We start from the raw sequence: 24,963 nt of genomic DNA on the forward strand, positions 1-24,963 counted from the left end.
GCACACACACACACACACACACACACACACACACACACACACACACACGAGAGAGAGGCTCTCTGGGCTGACAAGCAGCCCTCAGATTGACCAAAAAGGCTGGTCCAATTCCCGATCGGTTCCATATGGCTCTCTGCATCCACCGGGTGCTGGCCACTATGAATTAAAGGACCAAACTTTTCAGTCAGGATTGGATCAAAACTTTCCTTCCACTTTGGCAGAAAGCAGCAGGCTGAAAGCACTGTTGAATTCTGGGAAGTGCACTGTTGCCTTGTGGGTAATGTAGTTCTTTTCAACTGGCAATACTGTGTAGGCTTATTGAAAGAATACTACAAAATGGCGGCACCTGTCTGAATTATTTTTGTCATTAACTTTTTCTCCAGCCACGAGTACAGTAATATTACTGTACAGTCGACAATCATGTGTCCCGTATGATTTTTTTGCACAATATTATGAACTGTCCTCAAACCGCAACAGAGCATGACCGTGAAAGTCAGACCGTGAGGCAGCGAGGGACTACTGCACCCAGAGAAAACGGAGCGAACATGCAAACTCCACCCAGAAAGGCCCCCGGACCGGGATTTGATCTGGCGACCTTCTTAGTGAGAAGCAACGGCTCTACCAACTGAGCCACTGTGGCACCCATACTTTTATTATTTTGAATAAATTTAATATCTACCCTCCAAGTGTTGTGAATATCACATGAGGACATGATCCATTTTATAAGTGCGTATTCATTGGTTAAGCTTTTCCTAATTTAAGAGCTCATTTGAGAAAAAATTCTTGTCCTTCGTTCACCACAGTTCAGCTGAAAAAAGTAACAAAACAGCTTTTAGCTAAAGTAATTGTCTTGCTGTACTATTTAGTTTACCTTGAATAGATTTTTTTTTTACAGAAATAGCTTAAACTTGCACTTGAGTAAACATTCAACAGAATAGCTGTTGTTTACTTGACTATATTATGTTGGTACTCTATCTACGTTTGGTTCCATGTTCATTCAACACTCCTAAAGTCATCTGTCTACTGAGACCTGAGAACGTCTGCTCTCCTTATCAGGATTCTGTAGTTTTAGTTGTCTGAACCCACGTGCAGGCAGAATACAGGAGACTCCAAGGTAAAAGCAAATTATTCCAATTTATTTAGATCAAACAAAACAAAAGCTGACGGGGAAGCAAAACTTATTTTTAGGGATTAGATGGAGGACCAGAACATGACAGCCTTGACAGGACAATCCGTAGACAACAAAATGCCACAAAGATGCTGGATAGATACAGACACTAACGAGATATGATGACAAACACCTGGGCTGATTGGGATTGGAGACAGGTGCGACAGGAGCTGAAACAACAAGGAGAGGGAACACTGGGGAGTGCATGAAACACGAGGATATAGAAAAGACAGGACAAACACAGAATCCTACACTCAAGTAGCTATTGATATGTCAATAAAGTTATCTAAATCTGAAGGCAAAAGTAGAGTTTGGAAAGAAAGCAAGAAATTATGGGAAATGAGCTATGAGACAAAAGGGAGACATTTATAGGATACAGAATACAGTTGATATTAAAAGAATCAGAGGAATAAATAGGAGGGAGGAGATAATTATAAATAGAATAAGAACTGGGCATAGTTTATTGAATGGCACTCTTTTTAAGATGGGGAAACATCTTACTGGTTTATGTGATTGGTGTAATACCACAGAAACAATAGAACATGTTTTTATTAACTGCAGGAAATATGTGGGTCAAATAAGATTATTGAGAATGGAAAAAGGTTGTAATAGGGCACTAAAGTTTGAAAATGTGGCTTCGCAGCTGAATAGTGATGAAGGGAAAAGAAAGATGTTTCGTTTTTTAAATAATACTGGACTCGATAAGAGAATTGGAGGAAAGAAATTAATTTATAAACACCAAGAGATGGCAGTAGTGCAACATTGATGGATGCAAGCTGCTGTTAAAAACCAAAGAAGAAGAATCCCACACTCCTCACATCAGAACCTCACCAGTACCAGACAATTTTGAAGTCCCAGTAAAAGCACAGTTTAATTTTTCTCTTTAAACCAGGCCTAGTTGCTTCACTGGCATTTATTTGTTGAACTTGTTTGTTTAACAGCTTTAAACACATTTAATCAAATTATTGGACTCACTATGAGTTCGAGATACAGTATTGTTTAATGTGTAGGTCTTGTAATCCTCTATTCTGCGGTAGCTTGGTGGTCAGTGCTGCGGTGTTATAATTCTGAGGTTGTGGGTTCAAGCCCAGGTTGTGTATCCTTCTTGCAAGTTTGCTCACTAGGGTGAGCACTGAAGAAAGGAAGAGGCAAAAGAAACGTACTCACTCTCCTCTTTTTTTAATAATTTTCTGTTTTTCAGATCAATGGAGACATTCCACCGAGGTTAAAGAAAAGCGCTCATGAAGTCATCCTGGAGTTCATCAGGTCCAGACCTCCTCTAAATCCTGTAAGTGCAGTTCAATACGACAGACTTCAGCACAGAATAGATTGAGACAAAGTGTCGAGGAGCAGCCCTGCAGACCAGTCACCTCAGATTTCCACTCCACTGGTGATCTTTCTTTGCCCCACCATCGCTCTGTGTTAGGTGTCGGCTCGTAAGCTGAAGCCTCAGACTCAGCCGCCTCCAACTCTGCACGAGCGGATCCTGGAAGAGATCAAGGCTGAAAGGAAGCTTCGCCCCGTGTCACCTGACATGATCCGCAGGGGAAAGATGGGTAAGAACACTCTTCAGTTAGGTTTTAGTTTTGAATTTATAATGTTGCATAACGCACACGTAGTCACATTTCACTGTGAATATTAAACTGATCACAGAACTGTGTGGCAGCTTCACTTTATTTAAGCTGTACTTCACCACTAGATGTGCCTCTGCTTTCTGCTACAGTTCCTGATGCTGCCTAACCGTTTATATTAACACTGCTGCTGATGGTTACGTGTTTTGTTGACTGGATTGTTTGCAGGAGTTAGACAATAATGCTGCGTCTGCATTTCTTTTACACTGAAGCTGAATTCATGGTTCCTGCGTCCACTCGCTTATGGAGCCTAGATGAGACATACGTTTTTGTCAGTTTGTCTAGAAGGGTCATCTTTGGCTGCACCCAAAGGAATTGTGAAAATAAGTGCTGGCATTCATTTTGATTGAAATGTATCTGAGGTTTATGGGGAAATAAAAGTTGTAAAACATTACTAGAAAAAGACCTGCACATCTACTTTTTTCTGTTTTTGGTTGTAAAATGGGAAACAAGCCTGAAATTGTGAATATAAAAAGGCTTTTTTTTATTAAATGAAGTTTTTATCAGCAGTCTTTCAGCAAACTGCAGCCGAGTGGTTCTAGTTTGATGAAGGAGGGGAAACTTCCCCAGCTCACAGTCTTTATGATAATTTGAGGTAGTTTGTCTTTTTCAAACTGGCGTGGTCAGTCTTAGGTCCTATACCTACATTCAACAGGAATTTCTTTTAGCTTCTGTTCAGGAATTGGGACTCCAAGAGAATTGTGATTGATCCGTATGCTAACTTTGACCGAGCAACTTGGAACAACCTTTCAGCACCCACCCTATTAAAACTGCTCTCTAACACTAAAGTAGAAGCTATTTTACTGCTTTTATTGTCTGATATCCTCCTCTTTGAACATGTTCAGGCAAAGTAGACTGATCTGGCATATGAGTCTTGGCTCCTATAACTACTTCTGAATGGTTTGAGCACACCTCCAAACTCCTGTGGAGTCCTCCATTGTTGTTGTTGCTGAATGTGGCTGCACTGACCATCAGCTGAGGGTTGCTCGGTCACTGTGGAGAGTGAAATGTGACAAAATTACATAGATACACACATCATGAAATAAATAAATGTAAATGTCCAATTAAATATATAAATGTACCATGATGTAAATAAATGTACCAAATGATGCATTTAATTATTGAATAGGGCATTTATTGGTACATTTATTTATTTCATGATGCCTATTTATTTAATTTTGTCACCTTGCACTCTCCATAGATCACTGCATTCCCCGGTGGTTTAAAAGCAAATACATAGAGCCCATGAAGCACTTAGTAAAGTCCTTATAACTGTTTTGAAAGCACATAATGTCAGTGACAATTAACCACGAGTCAGAAGAGGCCTGTGAAAAGTAAAGTTCAACCATATTACAATAACATTCAAGTGAAGGTTTTATGATGAACTTTTACACTGTCACTACAGCATCAGATGGTTGTTTACAGACATTTATAGCCATTAACTCTGGAGTCTAGTTTTAGTTGTTAGATGGTGTGAATACTGACTGACTGCTCGTAATAAAACCTGCATTCAATAAGCGATTTTGCGTTAGAATCCCAGCAGTAATGGAGAAAAAGTGCCAACTGGTTTGTCGACGCAGCTGCCATGAATTCAGCCAAACAGCTGTAAAACTGTACCGTAGCTGAACGACAGTAAACACCACTGGCTGTGGCTCATTTGAAACAGCATCACAGAAGACATAAGATCTTTGTGATGTGAAAGCAGACATGATGTTTCCCAGCATTATTTGCCAAATACATGCAGATAGTTTTACTTTGTGTTTTAAGCCTTGCCTTAACTTGTCACCTAACCCACCAGCAGTAACCGTCCCGTGCCCTGGCTGTTTCTCTTCACAGTAATTCGGCCACTTAGCATGTCTTTCAGTTTTGATGCGTCAGGTAAAGTTTCTCCCGTTGCTTAACTGGCTTTTTGTCTCCTTCTGTTATTTGCTATGTGGTGGCTGCTCATCTTCTCTATCTGCTCACACACACACACCTCTTGGTGCACAGACCTCATGTCATGCTTCCGTGTTTGGTGGTGGTTGTTGCTTTGTGCAGGTTGAACATGGACCAGTGGGACACTGATCAGTAGGAGGATGGATACTCTGAGATAACTGTCTAAACAATAAAAATACTTCACATGGAGGGTTTATCGTTGTTGCTCAGCATACTCTGATTTGATTACCTTAAATCAATTAAATCAACATCAAAACATTAATTAACTAATCGTTGGTTAAAGCTCTTTTATTGAGTGTTTAGTTGTTCATATATGGCTGCGAAAATTTTAAAGAGCACAATGAGATTTGAGAATCTATAGCTGGTGTATCTCAGCCCACAGATTTAGGTTTTTTGGCCTACAAATTTCAGTATCATTAGCAGTGGCTTTGTTTAGTGAGCAAAAGCTGTAAAATAGCAGCTTGGTGCCAAGATAATCCAGGTCTTAATGTCTTAAAAAACTGAGGTAAAAAAATGAGTGAAAATGATATTCTCACAGATATGTTGAAGTTTGGTTCGGTGACAGGATATGAACAAATAATATCTTACCTGTTGTAGATAGCTCTTTGAACCGCTTCAGTTTGAAGAAACTGAGTTTAATTGTAACTGTCTGACCACAGCCAAGATCAAAATGTTAAAACCCCTCCAATCTCCAAACTTTTATTTTGCATCAAACACTATGTAGAGCTTTTACCCCGCAATTAGTTTACCAATTTACTGTTATTCAAATAGAAATGTATGTTTATTTATAAGCACAAATAGAGGTGGCAGCAGCAAACTGTAGCACTTCTGGCACATATTTCATCATATTTCTGCTGAAAGGGTTATATAATAGTGTTTGCTGTTTAATTTTTGAAGACTGGAATTGTTTTAAGATGGCACAATCTGCTGTGAATTTGGGTTCTCGCAGAACGTATTGATGGGTTAGGACTAGTTCAGCCTAACTGTGACCCTTCAAAAACCAGTGACGTGTGGTGAGGTTTGTGACAGGTGAGGCACTGACTGTCTGGAATTGTACGCTCACATATATATAATCCAAAATAGAAGCTTATATTTCAATTTAGCCTTTTTTTATTTTTAAAAGGCATCTAATTATGTTTTAATTAACTCCATCATGTTCAACAATGATGGTAAGAAAAACTAAATGTTTAATGTAAGGTCAAATTATTTTTTGGAAGGAAGGTGGATCCTCTCTTTTTAAATATATATATATTTTAAATCTGTATTGTCTTACCTTTTTTATTTTAAGATGAAGTCCATGCGCCGATCCTTCTCCACTAATATCTCCTGTTGTAAAACTCATCCCGGTTTGCCTTCATTTTTAAAACTCTGGCTGCTCCAAGGAGGAGTCTCTAATACCTTATTTTTCTACTGAAATTAGAGTTAAAAGTCCTTTAGTTTTGAGATATGATCTTCCATTTTGTCTAAACAAATTTAAACAAGTGTACCGTTTGCTATACCCTCTGTGTAACAAAAGAATGCACCTGCTTCATTGTAACTATGGGGCAGCACTGCCCCCTATTGGTGAGGCACAGTACTTTCTACCTCACCCTGTGTATTTTCACTGTGCATTTAATTCAATTCAGTTTATTTATATAGCGCCAAATCACAACAAAGTTGTCTCAGGGCACTTTACAGGAACATTCACATACATAAAAGCCAATTAGTAAAGTTCTATATCTAAGGAATCCAGGAGACAAGTTGAATCTTGGCTTTGTTGCAGTCGCCCATCCTGAGCAAGCACAGTGGCAACAGTGGAAAGGAAAAACTCCCTTTAAAAGGAAGAAACTTCCATCTGCTTTGACTGGCTGGTTTGAGAGGACAGGAAGGAGAGACAGACGAACACAGAATGGTAGGTCCAGGTATAGGATCAGGTGAACCTGAAAGACAACAAAAAAAAACATGGTAAGGATAGAAAAAATAATTACAAATGTTGAGCAGACCGATTAGAAAGCGGAAATATGTCACACACATTCATTCAATATATTAGACAGATTGTATAACATCAACATGTGCAGCACGTGTAATCAAACATGTATATTGGCGATCTAAAGAGCAATGGGCATGCACCACCCACCTTCTTCATAAATTGTATAGGACACAGCGCCCCCAGAGGTGAACCAGAGCACTACACCGCCTCACCCAATACATTTCTTCCATGTTTGAACAGGCAATGCGTAAATTCCACAATTTTGACCATTTAAGTGTTGAAATAATTCAGAAACCAGTTTTATAAAACAGTTTTATAAAACAGTCAAGTGGTAAAATGTATTTTCTCTTATCATTGTCAGTATTTTACTTGTCATGATGACAGGAGAGGCACTGCCTCACCTGCCTCACCTTGACTGCATGACACTGTCAAAAACCTATCTACAACAAGTGTGAATTGTTCATAACCGTTAAGCAGAAGTACACGTCAAAATGTCTGAAGTCAGAACTTATAGTTATTATTACTAGCGATAGTGAGATTTACAACATGCACACTACATCGCTCCATCGATGGAAACCAAGGAATTCCCATTTCTCGTTAACATTCAAACACCCCAAAGGAAGACATTGAAAGTTTAAATGCACGTCTATCTAACTAAATTTAAATATACTGTCCCTGATTTAACTGTGTTTGAGTGTAAATATGGTGAATTACACATACCCTGCTGTTGTCACAATACATGTCAAATTGTTTTTGTTGTTTTAATCCATTTAATAAAATTATAACAATCTGGGGACATTTGATCAAAATGTTTGTTGCCTTTTATCTCCAAACTCACTTTCACTAAACGCTGTAATGTGACTCTGAGGGAGAAGTGTGCTGCCAGCCTTGTAATCAAAGAGTGAAAGGCTCGTCCAGCAGACCAAGAGCTGTTAGAGTTCCTTAAGTGTCAACTTTACACACGAGTCCTTTGTGCACCACGGTGACTTTAGGAAAGGAATCAATGTGCAGCTAAAAAACACCGTGTGTTCTGAAAAACTGCATTCTGCAATGGAGATATATATTTTTAATTTGACAATATAATTCACTTAATCAGAGATCTGCTGTTCTTCACATCCTCTTCTACTGAAGTCAGTGTTCCTCATCACGACACAAGCTTTACTTCACGCTCCGTCATCCATGTTGTCCACTGATCTGTGTGTGTCTTTGTGTTCAGTCCTCCCTCTTTAACGAGAGCAGTTTATTTCACTGCATTTTACGACTCTGACACTTTAATCAACTTGACCGAGGTTTTAATCAGTACCCCGAGAACCCTGTTCAGGATAAACACTGTGTCCCAGGATTAGATCCAGCTCCCACAGTGAAGTCCACTATGTTGGTGTCCCCCTCGTCCTGGTGATGGATCGTGTGCTCAGTGTTGAGCAGTTTGCTGGTCCACCAGCCCATTGGAAATGAATAAAATCATCTTCTGCTAGAAAGATTATATTAAATTATAAATAATAATAAAAAATAACCATCAAGAAATTATTTCACTTTTATTCATTTGTAAAGAACATCAAGATGGTGAGTTTTTTATGTTTTATCTCTAAAATGTTGCTTCTAAAGGTTTTTAACAAATAAAATGTTCAGTTCAAAAGTGTTTCGTTTCAAACCAACAGCTCAGAAATACAGATCACAGCTTTTTTGGCCCAATGAGAGAAAAACAAAGAATAAAAAGAAATTGTCTATAAATGTGAGGGTGCTGATTGGCTGCGTAAGGTGAACACTTTTTCCGGCCCCTTTAAAACACTGTCTGTTGTCGCTCAGCTGTTTATGATGGTGAATGTGTAAATGCCTGAATGACCACAGCAGCTAAGTGATGTGCATTTAGTGTTCCACTTGATGTCTAAAAGAAAACACGTTGGTTCTTTTTAGATACGTCACAGAGGGAGTAAGTGTCCTTTCAATCCTCAGGGAGTCTTTATAGATGTTTGGTCCAAAGCGTCTGTTGAGTCCTCATGTAGTCTCCTTGATCTGGGCACATGATTCTTGAAGGACCACTCCACAAAGTGTCCCGTCAGGTCTGATTCCAGTTGCTGCAGAGCTTTCAAAGACCTGCAATATTCAGAGTAGTGTCGAAACTTTTACTCTGAGGTATAGAGAGTGAACATACCGTATTTTCTGGCGTATAAGTCGCTCCGGAGTATAAGTCACATTTATTATGTGTTTATTTAATGGTCCAAACAGCTTCATTTCACCTGGGTGGCGCAGCAACATCCATCCATCCATGGCAGCCGGAGCTGCTAGCTCTCCAGCGTCCCTCCGCCTGCACCAGCTGGGTGAAGCGAGCACACACGGGAGGACTCGCTGTTGCATTTCTTCAAAATTTAAAGCATCAGTCAAAAATTGTGTTATGAATATGGAGAAAAAAACATATATAAGTCACTTCGGCGTGTAAGTCGCAGTACTGACAAATCTATGCAAAAAACTGCGACTTATACACCAGAAAATATGGTAGTTGATGATAGGACAGAGCCAACTCCCCAGGAGACGGTAGACAACCACTTTGAGTGGGTTCTCACAGCAAAGAAGGTTGAATGATAAAATAAACATTTAAAAAAATCTTAAGTAAAGATCCTCACTGTCACTAATGCCACTAAAATGTGTACATTAAGATTGTATCTGTTCCATCCTAATGAAAGAGATATTCCTTTATAGGTTTTGGCAAAACTCGCAGCATGCCTCAGGACTTGTTCCGTACAGGGACAGGTAAAGTATGATTAATGCTGTGGTTTGGAAGGCTTTGTTCGCCTTTTACCTTTTGGCCTTTTCTGTCTCACTGCCTGGCTGCAAACTAATATTTTTCCAAGTTGCATACCGTATTTTTAACCACTGGGGAAAAGAAATTGTCAAATGGTGTTTGAATGGATCAGGTAGGGTTTGAGACGTGTCTAGTTGGAGAACAATGACTTTCTATTTCAGCTGTGGCATGTTTTCCCTTTCACAGAATTTGCTCGTCTCCTTCTCTCTTACGCCTTTTCACTGTTCCTCTCAACTTTCTTTGGATTTTTTAAATTTTGCCTTAAATATTGCGTCCTGGAATCTGGCAGTTTGACGTGTAGCTCAGTTTCTCTTTTTTCCCCATTTTGTCAACACACGACTGAGTATTTAGTTTCAAACTTACAGGTTCCTCCTAAAGGGAGTGAGAACCTGTTATTAAACTTATCATATTGAATTCAAAAGGTGTCCATGTTCTGTGTGTAACACCAGCCTGTGTCTTTGTCTCACCTCAGAACCAGTTAACACATCCTTCCCAACCCTCAGATGGATCTCAGACCTTAATCCTCTGACAAGTCTCACTGCATCCTTTAACCCTTTATTGAAATCCTATTACTTAAAAGCTGTTTCCAAAATAAAACATGAAACAGCACAAAATTAAAAGTGCAATTCAACAAGGATGCAAGGGAGCAAAGGAGGAGGTGTGTTGGGATTCATCCCAGTGTGTTCTCCATATGACTGAATGACTTCATCTGTGCAGATGAGTTCAGTCCGTACATGGGCAGGAGGACGTCCAGCACTCTGTCTCTGAATAACGGGTTGGCGTCTTCCAGAGCAGAGCCCTCCGGTTCTCAGTCTGTGCCTCAGAGGAAAAAACTCCTGAAGGCTCCCAGCCTCGCCGAGCTGGACAGCTCCGACTCAGATGTAAGTCCAGTGTGATGAAACTAGATTGAAAAAAAAAGGCTAAATTTAAAAAATGTTGAATTAAAGTTTGTGTGGCTCAACAGTTGAGTGAAGTGTTTTTGTTATTTATACGTTCAGGATGAGCTGGTTGGGCGAACATCAGCGAGCAGCTCCAGTTTGGCGACGTCTCTGCTGGATGATACATCCCCAGAGTCCGTGCTGGGGAAGAAAAGTGAGTCAACAAAATTTTCCACGTCGGTCATCACATTTGTATTGCCTTGCCAACAAAACCACAACCTGATAGGGACTGATAAGTTGTAAATGTTACAACCTCATCAGCCATGAATTCCTGAGTCTGTTCCTTGATGGTTTGGCTGTACATACGTAGCCTGTAACTGGCAAGTAAGTACCATGTAAGTATCAGTAACATACCCTGTGAGGGCCATATACATTCCCAGTATATACCAGGGAAGAACCAGGTACACACCCGGTACCAGGCACATAGTACAAATACATCCCATGAATATAGCCTGTAAGTACCAGGTATCAGAGTGGTAACCTGTAAGTGCCAAGTATGTACCCAATACGTATCAGGTATGTACTAGGTAAGTGCTAGGTGCATACCTGGTGAGTACAATGTACGTCACTTATCTGATATCTGGTACTTACAGGGTACATACCTCATACTTGCCTGGTACCAGGTACAAACTCAGTATGTACCAAGCCGTGTTATGTTTTTCCATCAAAAACAACTGTTTCTTTGTGAAACTGGCTCATTTGCTTCCTTCTACATTCCCTTTTCCTGTGGCTATGACCACCAGCTCCTCCCATGTTCCTGCCCATCTCCTCCACACCGCAGCCAGAGAGGCGTCAGACCCCCCAGAGGAGACACTCCATCGAGAAGGAAACACCAACCACCGTGCGACTGTTTCTGCCACCGTCCAAACAAAGCTCCAAGTCTCTGGTGAGTCACACCCGCACATCTTGTACCCTCAGAAGATTAAAAACATTAAAGAATATTGAGCAGTTTATTAGACAAAAACACAATAATGGTCATTTTGATTTGACAATTTAGGTATTTCAGTGGTAATAAAGTGAATTAAATGCCTTCCGTGGGCATTGACATGCTCCTCCACTTAGTTTTCTCCCTCTACTTTTTCTGGCACATAATCATCAGCCAATCATAAAGCCACTACATGGTATACTCACAGTTTTCCATCAAGCGAACATATTTTTGTCCTTTGCTCAAACTCTACACACCTCCACCCTCTCTCAGGTTCAGGTTAGGACGATAGCCTCGTTTAACTCGACATACATTATAGAATCTTTATGGGCAAAATATGAGTTATGCTCATTTATGTTAGCAGTCTTTCATATGACAGCAACAATTCAAAACATCTGGATGTGGAACAAGCTGAGAACACGCAGTGGGTCTTTCAGATCATCCCCAGTAGCAGCTTTGCAAAGTGAAATGTGACTGAATAAAAAGATTGAAGCTCATGTTGGGGTACTGAGTTAATCTTCAGGGTCATGTACAGTTCCATCCAGCAACATTCATTTTACAAAAATGTTAAGAGCAAAGTAAAACTATCTTCTGTAGTTTTGGTTGGTTTGGAAACGTGAAAGCCCAGTATGCAGTTCAGCAACATTTGCAATTTTGTTTAACAGTCTCGTACTGAATGATTCCTCCGTAGCTCTTCACTAACCTACTTATAGCAGCTCCTAAGAGATTGTTAACTTTAATTTGAACTTTTAAATGTATAAATTAATTTTAAAACTCTTTTAAAGTGTTTTTTCATGATGCCTCACGCTTCATAAAACATGCTGAACAGTTTCTAGTTTATTCCAGTGACTGCACTTTCAGCAGCAACTATCAGAAGTTACTGAAGATTTGAGCGTTTTTCTTATTGCTGCCTTGTGACTTGGAACAAAGACTGCTGCTCGTGCGTCCTGACTGAGGGTGCTGCCATCTGTAATAGTTTATAATATACAAGCAATGCAAAGCTTTAAATTCAAGTTGTACAATTAGTCATTGAGGAACATGTTTTTCCCTGTTCTTGAGTAGTTTTTGAAGGTATACATTACATTTGGTAAGAGGCCAAGTCATGTATTGAATAAATTATAAATGCAACTTCTGGCGCAGACCAGAACCGGCGTTTGTTTACGTGCGAACAGTATGAGCAAATGTAGTTTCTCCGAGCATTGTGGATTTAATTAAAACATGTAGAAACACCACCTGTCAGAGCTCAAACAGGACAATATGATCAAACCACTGACTGCTGAGGACGAGGGATGGAGGACGAGCTGAAGAAGTGGCTGCAGATTACATCTACTAGCATATTTAGCTACATCTGCTAGCATATGTAGCTACATCTACTAGCATATTTAGCTACATCTGCTAGCATATTTAGCTACATCTACTAGCATATTTAGCTACATCTACTAGCATATTTAGCTACATCTACTAGCATATTTAGCTACATCTACTAGCATATGTAGCGACATCTACTAGCATATGTAGCTACATCTACTAGCATATGTAGCTACATCTACTAGCATATTTAGCTACATCTACTAGCATATGTAGCTACATCTACTATCATATTTAGCTACTTCACTAACTGAGGTGTATTAGTATCTACACACAGTAATAAGGTCAGTGGTGTTTTTTTAAGAGGTGAGACACAATCTTATTGACCTTAAATCAGACACAGAGCCCAGCCAAAGCCTTGAAGTCCTCCTTCACTGAGCTTGGGTTAATTACAGAGAAAATCAAAAAACTGAAGACGAACAAATACTTTAATGCTGTGACCTCCATCCATCCATTATCTTTTACCCGCTTCTTCCATTTTGGGTCACGGGGGTCACCGGTGCCCATGTCCAGCAATCACTGTGCAATGGGCGGGAGACACCCTGGACAGGTCTCCAGTCCATCACAGGGACACATGGAGACAAATGAGACAAACAACCATTCACTCTCTCACTCACACCTAGGGACAATTTAGAGTTACCAATCAGTCTAACATGCATGTTTTTGGTCTGTGGGATGAAACCAGAGTACCTGGAGAAAATCCACGCATGCACGGAGAGAACATGCAAACTCCACCCAGAAAGGCCCCCGGACCGGGATTTGAGCCGGGGACCTGCTCACTGAGAGGCAGCAGCTCTACCAGTTGAGCCACCGTGCTGCCTGCTGTGTCCTCCATACACTTGAAATCATACCTGATGTTCTCATCACTGTTTTCAATCCTTCTGAGGATCCACCGTCTCTTCTCCAGTGGTTTATTGTAGTCCAGACACAAAGTAGGATGCAGGTTTTCCTCCGTCTACCGTTTGTCAACAAAGTGAAATGAGCTCGCAAACAGAGTTTTGGGTGGTCTCTTCAAGTTCACATTTTTCAGCCACATCCTTCTTAATTCCTCATCTGTAAGTAGGAGATGGAAACTAGACCTCTTTTCACAGAAACAATCTTTTTGTTTTGGGTCCATGTTCAAACTCTGTTGTTGTAGCCACTGATTTAGTTTGGTCTGTTTTTTCTGCAGCCATGAACACAACAGGTACCTGAACTCAGCACGGCTATTTTAGTAAACTTTATGGTTGTTAAATAAATGTAAACAAAACAAAAACAGCCTTTTATTTTCTAAACTGAATGCAGAACTTGCAGATAACCCGCGGTCCGTGCTCCGCTACCATAGTTAAGCAATGCTTACTGCTACTTCCTGTCTGACAGGAAGTTGTGCCCATAATCATTTATACAGTAGAGCCTCCAGGAAGAAGGTGGATTAATTTTGTTACTTGTTCGCACTTCAGCTCATTAGGTAGCAGTAACACACCTACCTGTAGTTGGTTTGCTAGCTGCCATTAAAAAGAAGAAAAAAGACACGGGACATACTGAATAAAAAGTCTAGATAAAACAAGGAAATAACTAAACACAAATACAATTACCTCATAAAAACCCTGAGATCATACCAGAAAGAAAAAAATCAAACAACAGATGTCAGCTTTCTTGTTATGAATAGAAAATGTTAAGAGGTCCCCTGCTTTGGTCCTGCTACACAGCTGACCGACAGCTCACAGAAACTATATGATGAGTAAAGATTTTTTTTATACAAGCCATACAGTCTGAGGATTTCCTGCACCAAAGTACTGGATATCCTAAAATGTTCTTTAAGATCCATAATGCTTCATATGAATATGGACACAGGGCAAAGATTTTCAGTAGCTGTGTTACATCTGTTTTTCAAGCCCACATAGAGAGGAGTAGCTACTGTAATAACTGTGTGTTGTTGTTACAGGAGGAGTTCTGTTTCCCTGTGGAGAGCCTGTCCCTGACCGTGGAGGAGGTGATGCATATCAGACAGGTGCTGGTGAAAGCAGAGCTGGAGAAGTTTCAGCAGTACAAAGACATCTACAACGCTATGAAGAAAGGAAAGGTTAAAAAGCTTTGCAGTGATTTCATAATCATCATTCTGTTTAACTGTGAATGAGCTTGTCTGGTTTTACATATCAGAAAATATATTTTTTATTATTTAAATCTTACACTTTAAAATTGTTTAACTGCAAATTCAGATGAACACGTATGAAAAATTATGTTATATATTCAACAAAGACTAAACGGAAATGAAAAAGCAGTGAGTGGGAGCTATACCCTGTGATTTTTCTGCTTATCTCCGTCATCACTACGCCTGTCGCGATAAACAATAAATCAATTATTCGCATGATAAACGAAAATTATCAACCTCATTTTCATTTATCGGCTTTATCGTTTCTTCGTCTCTCTCTTTCTACTGAAGACACTGGATGATAAAAAAGGATCAACTCCGGTGCTCTTCACTGGCCCGTCCCTTTCTCTTTTCTCTTTAAAATCTCTTTTAACCGTCCCAAATCCCATTTTTGGATCGTTAAAAGCAGCTAAGCTGAGAAGCTAAGCTAACAGGCTGACCTCGGGAGAAAAACCTCCGTCTTGTCGAAGCTCCAAAATTCACGGTTGAAACCTGTGCCTTCGTGTAAAAATTTGTTTTTCTCTGCAAAAAGAAGCTGAGAACTTGTTTACTGATTTTTTTTTATTAAAATCTTTGTGTGAAAAATGCTATGCTAAAGAGCTCAAATCACCGAGCATCCGCCATGTCACCATGTCAGACCATGTCAGGCCATGTCACCATGTCAGACCATGTCAGCCCATGTCACGTCAAGGGCCCTCCCTCCCATTTTTGTAAAGAGACACACTGCTCAACTATCCATCCTTTGGTTCAAACAGTCTTATACTGCCATCAGGTGGTCAAAAAAGATACTACACTCCAAACAAAATCAACATTGCTTCTAAAATTTGACAATTATTGTTAAATTTCAAACAATTTTATTTTTTAATCGCAATAATTTCTGAGACAAGTAATCGCCCAGCAAAATTTGTTATCGTGACAGGTCTAGTCGCCACAAACAACATTTATTTTGTTTGTTAAGACCTTTTAGCGTCTGATGCATCAGCATTTAACTAGAGACGACTTGAAGCTGCAAGTTGAAGCTGCTCATAGTTATTTGCTGTGGTGAGCACAGTTCTGCTAACAGCTAATAGTATGATTAATTTTTCATTTAGCTAATTATTGTTTTCACTAACTTTAGAAATTGTTAGCAGAATTAGCTTCTGCTAAATTAAGTCTCACCGACTTTGTCTGCTAATAAAATTTATAAGCTTGTTCTTGCTTGTTATGGGCTTGTCTCTAAGAGGCTACTGCAGGGCTATTCAACTGGTGGCCCAGAGGCCAAATTAGGCCCAGAGGTGAGCTCAGCTCGGCCCTCCAATGGGTCCATTTTTAAATAAAACTAGATTTTGAACCATAAAACAAACTTAACAACAATAACTGCTGGATGTCCTTCCCCTAAGCTCTTGGCTTTCAGTAACGGTGGCCCACTGAGCAGTTTATTTTAATAGCCCTGGGCTACTGGCTTACTACGTGTACACAGCACAAGACGTGATGGTCGACACAGCTTCAACTGGAAAGAAACAAAGACGTGACACAGACTGAGGGACAGTTTTGAGGGTATCAATTCAGCATTAGCTTCCACTTACTTTTTTAACCTGTTTAGCAGTTTAGTGTTAACAAAACTTTTTTAGTTGTCTGAATATGGGTTAGCTATGCTAATTTTTTAGTTGGCTGTGCCCACTACTGATTATATAATTAATACCGCTCGAGTGTGCACTAATCCTGCCTCACTCTTTATATTTGTAACATTGTGGAGCTGCTAAGGTGGTGTCTAAAACAGCAACTGGTCACAGCCGACAGCTGCCAACTGTTTAATTAACAGCAAGCCCAACTGGATCAGTGTCACAAAATTATTTTTAATATCTTTCCAATAACTTATAACCAACTTTCATTTAGTTATCTGAGGCTTAAAGAAAAGTTTCATATGCTGTGATGGACAGTCATAGTAGGATCTCGCTGGGCTGCGACTGTTTGGAGACCAGTTGGTGAGGCAAACTTGACTTAATATTGTGAGAGCATTCAACCATTTTCAGCTACGGTCTCATTGAATTGTAATCACCTGCAAACAAATGATCAGCTAGTCTTGCAGCTGTTTTGCTCAGCCAGTTTTTAAAAATCGCAACAGCCTTCTTTGGCAACTGTCCTCACATTTATGATTTAATCTGCTGGAATACACTTTTATTAAACTAGACAGATTGGAACAGCTTTTAAATACTTATTATTTATCATTTCCATGCTTTTTATACTAGGCCATGTGTAGCTAAACAGAGGCTCTTTACATTTTTGCATCTTTTTATTGTAATATTCACCTAAAATCTCCAGATCGGTGAATTCTCAAGCTGCTTTCAGGTCCGTACTCTTAATTCAGCTGCATTTTTAGCAGCAACTTCCTTTCCAGGAAAAATAAGTGTGGATTTAGTTTGTCACAAACTGCTTTTTCACTTTGGTTTAGTTTTTAGTACGTACCGGTAAGAACAGTATAAAATGTGTTCTTTTATTTTTTATCTGAGGTTGTTTTTAATTATTTTTACTACCTGGTTGGAAACAGAAAAACATTTTTTTTGTTACATTTTAGAAACTTTAGTTTTAAATGCACATGAGAGTGCACTTTTTACTCAACTGCATAACTTTCCTTGGAGGAAACAGACTTTTGGTATGTGTGGTTTTCAGTATTTTCTTGTGTTGTAACTTCTATTTTTGTCATTGCAGCTTTGCTTCAGTTGTCGAACCAAAAGGTTTTCCCTTTTCACCTGGTCCTACACCTGCCAGTTCTGTAAAAAGTAAAACTTATCTAAGATATTTTCCATTATTTATATATTTTCTACTTTGTATTCAAGCATTTTGGTGCCGTGACTGTTTTCAGTCATTTCTCCCCATTTTATGTTCCTGCAGGCCTGTATGCTCGCAGTGCTGTAAAAAGGTAGGATAAACCTGCTGCTTGTGAAATGTCACATTTTCTTTGTGCAACAAAACCTTCTTAATACGAAAGATAAACTTCTGTAGGTTAAATCAAGCATGAAGCACATTTAATGAAGGCGAGAGTGTTGCAGGAAAACATCTAGTATGAGGCGAGGAGCTCAATGGAAACTTCAACTTTATTACAAAGCAGAGAAAACAAAGGCATGCAGCAGCAAACTAGAAAAGACTCACAGGAAGACAGAGCTACTGAACAAAGGAGACAGACTGATCAGGAGAGGGAACAGAGTATCAAACTATCAGAGCTAATGAACTGAACTAGAAACGGCTGAGATGATAAAAAATAACTGGATCAGGTGAGAGCGGGCGTGGCAAAAATGAGGAGCAGGATCCATGAAGAGAGAAACTGACACACTGATCAGGTGACAAACAGCACCAGGATCCAAAGAGACAGAAACAATGCATGATAATCATAAAGGAAATAAATCTACTGTAAACAAAGAAATACCTTCCCACAATTAACCAAAACACACCAGTGCTGATGGTTGTGGGAAATAAAATAGTATTTCAATCATCATGTGCTGCTGTCACTGCAGTACAATAAAATCTGTTCTTTGATTAACTTTTGTTGCTTCCTATTAATATTCAAGCCTTCCATTTTCTCACAGATGCGGTTACCATCCAAACCTTATTCCAGTTTACCCATTTACTCCATCGGCTCGACCAACACTCTCCCCAGAGACAGAGTAGGTGCCATGGCTTCTGTAGGACAAGGGCTCTCTGTGGCTGGGGGTCCGGGGCCGTCATCGATGACGGGAGGGGCTGCTGCTGCCTCCCCCATGTTGAAAGGAGCTACGAAAGCATCATCTAAAGGAGCTGGAAAGGCTGCAGGAGCAGCAGCTGCCAAAACTGACAAGTCCTCTGGGAGCCTGCAGCGTCACAGCATTCAGAAGACCATGTCCAAGTAAGAGCAACAAACAGCTGTGTGTGTGTGCGTGTGTGCGTGCGTGTGTAATAAGATATTCACTTTATAGTAAGCTGCAAACTTTAGGCAAAGATCACACAGAATACAAAACAATGTCTCCAGTTTTCAGTCAATACTGACACCTCGTGGACAAAGTCAATTACCAGAGCAACAAGTTGACTGAGTAATGGGCAAAATATCCCATCATGTTTTAATTTATTAAAGAAAACTAAAAACTACCAGTCTCTTACATGGTTCTGAATGTTCTGATGCATGCTCAATAATCCAGGTAGAAACATTTAAAAAAAAAAGTTAAATCTGGTCCTCTGGACATTCAAAAAAAATAAAAAAATTGTAGAAACGTTTCATCGTTCATCTGAAAGCACCTCAGACTGAAGAAGTCTTTCAAATGAAAGAGGAAACGTTTCTACAATTTTTATTTTTTATTTTTTTGAGTGTCCAGAGGACCAGGTTTAACTTTTCTTTAGGTTCTGAATGTTGCTTCAGATTGTTGAGGATGACAGTCATTTATTTCCGTTCAGGTCTTTGATGGTCCCACCACAGTATTTCATTCAGGCTGAGGTCTAAACTTTAACTGGGCTGCAGCAGCACTTTGATTTTTGTTTGGTTTTTCAGTCATTCTTTAGTGGGTCTGCTGCTCTGTTTGAGGTCCTTGTCCTGTTTCATGACCCAGTCCGGCCCAGGCTTCAGCTGTCGGACAGATGGTCTCATGTTTGACTCTAGAGTTCATGGTCGATCAATGTCTGCAAAGTTCCCAGAGGTTCTGTGGCTGCTCAACAAGCCCAAATCATCATACATCCACCACCATACTTGACAGTTTGTACGTGGGGTTTGTGCTTATATACTGTGTGTAGTTCTCAACAAACATGGTGCTGTGCATTATGGGTAAACTTATCTCCCTTGGCCTTATCTATCTAAAGAACATTGTTCCAGAAGTCTTGAGATTTATCCAGATGCAACTTTGCAGACCTGAGAGGGTGAACTTTTGTTTCATAACTAATAACTTGGTGGAGTTTGTTGTGTGTTTTTGAACACTTCAAGTTAAAATTAAAGAACATACAAACCTGGTAAAGACCAGATTATTTTTATTAAGTCCTGATACATAAAACCCTGGAAGTGTCATTTTATTCTTCATGACTGCAGCGCTGTCAGGACTAAAGTTCATCTATCTCAATCTGTCTTTGTTCCACGTAGGCTTTCGAAGCACGGCTCGTTAAAGTCTCATGAAGAGCTGGAGCTGCCCCCGGAGCTCACAGAAGACTGGGCCACCATGGAGGTGTGTGTGGACTGCAAGAAGTTCATCTCCGACATAATCGCCTCCAGCAAGCACAGTCTGTCACTGGCCACGAAGAGGGCTCGCTTAAAACGCAAGACGCAGTCGTTTTACATGTCGTCCCCCAAAGGAGCGGAGGGGTACAGGCCCTCGGAGCGAACGATCAACGAAATCTGAAACTGCACGAGAGCTCCACTTGCAGAATGCTCCTAATACGACTCGCAGGAAACTGGGAACCAGACCACCAGATAAAAGCATGTTGCAGGACTGCCAGTCTGTATTTTTTATTCTAATCTTGTTGATTTCAAGCTTCCTGCAATGTCTGACCACAGGGATTTAATGGTGACTGAAGTGGAAATCCCAGTGGACAGACGTCCTCCTCTGATGGCACAACTGTGTCGTCCAGCTCAGCTTGTGTTCACTTTAAAGCACAAAAGAGAAGAAATTCTCTTCTAGACTGAGAATGATGCTCAAGGAAACAGAATATTAAAATGTGCATTTTATATGGATTATATTTTAGTTTTTTAACTAATATTTGTGTGTGGGAGTGAAGGGTGGGGGTGGGTTGTTTCATAAATGTCACTTCCTGTTTTGATTTTTGCAAGTAACGTTCAGGGAGGTTTTCTGTCCTCCCAGCGACTGTCAGCCCCATCTGCACTCACAATTCTGAGTGTTTGGAGAAGTTATCTGAAGATGCTCCCAGAATATTAAAGAAACACACACACGCCAAACAATTCATACTTTTTTTTAATTATTGGTGCCAAATGATACATTTTTCCCCTCCTGGGTGTCACTAAAAGAGAAAGTTAATTCCTGCACAATTTCCAGACTTTCTGCACACTGAGGCTGACCTGTATGTTGCTGTGTTGGCAGTGGGGGGGGGGGGGGGGGGGCAGTTCTCATTTTTAAAAAGCAGGACCTGAGGGATCCCAATCCTCAGCCTCTCTGGGAAAGTTTACTCCAAGATGTTGAAAGGGAGGCTCCAACCGACTGTCAACCTTCCACCAAGGTTGTCCCTAGTCTCGGATCCCGTTTGTATTGTTCATGATGGGATGTCAAGATGTAGTCGTGGAAATGAGGATTTCTGGTTCAGCAACCTTAGAATCTTGTCTCTGCATTTTGCAGATAAGATGATATAGTCCTGCAGGCCTCTTTGGGCCATGAACTTCAGCGTGCGCTGGGGCAGTTTGCAGCGAGTGTAAAACATCAATACCACTTTACAATAAGGTTCCCCTTATTATTATACTTATAATACAGTGATAAAGTACAATATTATATCCTAAAATAATTAGGTTTGCAAATGCTTATTGCTTACTAGGTAGTAACTTAGTCTGAAATGTTTAATATAACAACTCTAGATGAAATATATAGAGGAACAGATTTGTCTCACTATTTGGCAAGAAACTGGTCAGTTTTGTCTGTCACCCTTAATTAATGCATAATAAGCAGTTAATGATTTATAAAGTGTTTATAGAGGATTTAATAACATATCCATAAACTAATTATTAGCCATCTATAAAGGGAGCCTTATTGTAAAGCGGTACCAAAACATCTTCCCCAAGTCTAAAGCCTTGGTTCTCAACTGGGTCCAGGGTGAGGGATTCATGTTCACAAGCACTGGACCTTTATACAGATACCAGTGCACGTGAGTAAAGTCAGACACCATGTGCACAATTTCTGGTAGCTGTGCGCTCTATCTTGGTACATTACAACAATTGATAAAAGTAAGAGCAAAGATGAAACCTCAAACTTAATGATTTCTAATAATTTTTCATCAGATAAGGAGGCCGTATTAACACAAACGACCAATAAAAGTTGATTATGTGTTGAACCTGAAGTAGGCATGAATATATCTAGACCTCAATGCATCATAAAATACTGACTTTGAACATATACGTTGGTATCAGTAAAAAGGTCCATGTGAGGATGTTGCAGGAGATGGATTGACTGATACTGGCCACGTTCACAGTAATGAGGACATTGCTCTGGTCAGTTGCAGTGAACGAGCCGAGCTCGGGGGGGAAAGGGATTTTGGGGTTTCCCTCCTAAACTTGTTGCCTCAGTGACCTGATGAAGGATAAGTGGTAGAAAACGGATTACACCTGACTGACAACCATTTTTTAATGTCTTCAGAAGAGGTCTGCCGAGGCTCAGTTAAGATTTTGGATTTGACTTTGCCAACCAGGGATGCTAATGTATTTTAGCTGTTTCATTTTGCAGGTCTGCAGCTTGGTCTGAAATGAATGTTTTAATGGGTTTTTTTTTTTTTGGTTTGTTTTACAGAAAGTGTGTGAAATTCAGCAAAGTGAGTCGGTGCTGTCGTGCAAACATTAAATCTGTGTTTGACTTGGTTCAAATTGGCCTTTGGGTAGTTTACATGAAATGTTCGCATATTTTTGCATTTTGAAAATGCTCTGATCATTATATCGTACATGTTCTTGAGTTGTGTTTGAATGTTTGCATTGTGTAAAGAGTTGACAGAGTAAAAGGCCTCATGTACAGATGATAAAACCCAGTTCAGTCCAGCAAAAAACACGACTGTTTACTGGCCAATACACACAGTACACATTATAAAAACGCCTTTATGAATTAGGATCATCTTTTTTAGCCCAAAGAACAGGAGGTAATATCTGCTTTCAGACATTTTTTTATTAAGCCACATTCTTTATTTTCATTTCAACATGTTTCTGCCTTAAAGTTGCCTTTTCTAATGACTCATTTGTTGAACAGTCGTTCACTGACAGTGTACATACTTTGTTTTTGGTGTTTGTAGACCTGCATCTCTGACAGGACGTCTCTCCTAGTTAAGGGGTTTCAGGTAGGAAGGAGAGATGAAGAGCCGGACGTCTGCAGAGGAAACCTCAGCGTGACAGGCGACATCGTGCATGTTCTACTGTGGCCTGTACCTTCTGTCTGTAATCCCTTTAATCTGTAACTCCCTGCAGAGAGTGCAACAAATGATAACAGCTATAATAAACTGTATTGCAATACCTGAACATTGACTAAAGGTCTCTTATTCAAAACCTCCTAAATCTAATGAAACTAAAATCTGATCAAATGTTTAAGAGCACCAATGCAGCTATGCCTGAAACACCTTCAGATTTCTTCTATAAAGTCCAAACGTAATGTGTCTTGAAGTTTGACAGATACCGAGATCAAAAATTTCAAGCGGTTACCAGTCATTACCTGAGTAACTGGATACCTGTGGAAAAGACTGAACATTGAGATAAATGATGGAATCGCCATGTCTAGTATATGTTTGTATAACTGGAGGTGATTACCTGAGAGGATGCAACTCTTCAGACTTAATCCAACTGTGACACATGCAAAGCTTTTTCCATTTTACTATGAATTGGACCACATTGCTTCTCACTATGTTTTGTGCACAGTTTGTGTTTTCTATGACAGTGTTTGAAGAAAAATTGACAATAAAATCCCACTCCTGAGCAAACATCCATTATCTTTACCCATTTCTTCCTTTTTGGATGGTGGGGGTCACTGGTGCCCATTTACTGTAGATTTACAAATACTCCAATGTCAAAATTTGCTCTTTTATTTGAACTTTTGATTCTAAGAAGGTATAGTATTTTACTTTGTAAAATGTGTAAAAACCAAACTCAAGGATTTTAATGAACTAAATGCAATATTTGTGAACCCAGAAATACTGACATGGACAAGAGGGAACAGGAGAAAACAGAACTTTATTATTAAGAAGCTGACATGGCAACAAAAAAACCTAATAACAATCTGGAGCTAAACCTAAAATAGACGGGAAGTAAAGAAGTAATTAGTCTGCACAGGTGCAACACAAGTGAGGCGGTCAAACCCATAGATATCACATATCTATGGTCAAACCCATAGATATCACATATCTATGGTCAAACCCATAGATATCATATATCTATGGTCAAACCCATAGATATCATATATCTATGGTCAAACCAGAGCCCTGTAAAGCTCTTTACAGGGCTCTGGTTCAAACCAATGAAAAAACCCGGAAGTATCTGAACAATATCTGCATGGAGGAACTAAACTCTACAAAATAAAACAGGAAGTAGCTCTAACAGAAAAGAAAAAGTAGTGGGAAAAAAATGTCCTGCAGAAATGCCAATATGTGACTGTGTTAAATGTTGAGGTTTTTCTTGCGTGAGAAATAATAACAAAACTAAAAGTATTTGCGTTCGCTCAAATGTGAGAGCAGAAAAGAAACGTCCCGTTGCCATGGCGACACGTCAACAGTTAGTTCGTGCTAGCTACTGCAGCTGCGGTGTTGTCGAAGCTGAAAGTAAACAAGACATTTGAGAAAATCCCACGAAAGAAAAACTATTTGGACTTAACGTAGGCGTTACCTATTTTACTAATACTTTTTTTAACAAAAAAATTAATTAAAAACGGAAGTGAGTCATCACAAATTGCGCAGTAACGAAGACTTGAGAAACGTTAGATTTCACTCAGACAAGAGGCATCTCTTTTTTGAAATTGTCAGAAATTATCGAGGCATCACATTAACTGTTTTCAAATATGAAAACATATAAGACAAATAAAATCTTCTTAATCTATTTCATTTATTAGGCATCTCTGAGTTGTCTCGTTCTGTCTCCAGGATGTCTTTGGGCCTGATGCAGAGTCTTAGAACAGCAGCTGTACTGGAGGACTGTGTCCACCAGTTGGACCTACTGGGACACTGTCTGACGGTGCAGATCAGCAGAGACCAAAGGGCCACACCTGTACAGGTCATGAATCAACTTGATGTTACTTTGATTCAACCTGATGTGAATTTTATGTTTATTTTGTTTCCTCATGGACAAAAAAAATAAAAAACAGTCTAAAAACTTGCTGTTTTTTATGTTTGTCTTTAGGAGGAGGAAGACAGACTGATAAGGATGAAAATGGATTGGTGAGTAAAAACCAATATATATATATATATATATATATATATATATTG

At 39.7% G+C, this 24,963-nt stretch overlaps 2 protein-coding genes across 2 annotated transcripts in view; both read left to right on the forward strand.

The window, feature by feature from the left end:
* spire1b (spire-type actin nucleation factor 1b) overlaps window positions 1–20,258 on the forward strand; it is a 71,504-nt gene extending 51,246 nt beyond the window's left edge. Inside the window, exons 7-16 of the mRNA XM_037677137.1 lie at window positions 2,370–2,456; window positions 2,595–2,724; window positions 10,221–10,384; window positions 10,502–10,595; window positions 11,185–11,327; window positions 14,659–14,796; window positions 17,554–17,624; window positions 17,737–17,764; window positions 18,429–18,724; window positions 19,940–20,258. Of these exons, the coding sequence (XP_037533065.1) occupies window positions 2,370–2,456; window positions 2,595–2,724; window positions 10,221–10,384; window positions 10,502–10,595; window positions 11,185–11,327; window positions 14,659–14,796; window positions 17,554–17,624; window positions 17,737–17,764; window positions 18,429–18,724; window positions 19,940–20,195 (1,407 nt within the window). The 3' untranslated portion in view covers window positions 20,196–20,258. The remainder of the gene's footprint in view (window positions 1–2,369; window positions 2,457–2,594; window positions 2,725–10,220; window positions 10,385–10,501; window positions 10,596–11,184; window positions 11,328–14,658; window positions 14,797–17,553; window positions 17,625–17,736; window positions 17,765–18,428; window positions 18,725–19,939) is intronic.
* A 4,364-nt stretch (window positions 20,259–24,622) lies between these two features.
* The window catches only part of iqcg (IQ motif containing G), a 6,788-nt gene continuing 6,447 nt past the window's right edge, over window positions 24,623–24,963 (forward strand). Inside the window, exons 1-2 of the mRNA XM_037677308.1 lie at window positions 24,623–24,751; window positions 24,881–24,915. Coding sequence (XP_037533236.1) covers window positions 24,623–24,751; window positions 24,881–24,915 — 164 coding nt within the window. The remainder of the gene's footprint in view (window positions 24,752–24,880; window positions 24,916–24,963) is intronic.

Source organism: Nematolebias whitei, chromosome 5 (assembly GCF_014905685.2).
Source record: "Nematolebias whitei isolate Nwh7 chromosome 5, NemWhi1, whole genome shotgun sequence".
Lineage (NCBI taxonomy): Eukaryota > Metazoa > Chordata > Actinopteri > Cyprinodontiformes > Rivulidae > Nematolebias > Nematolebias whitei.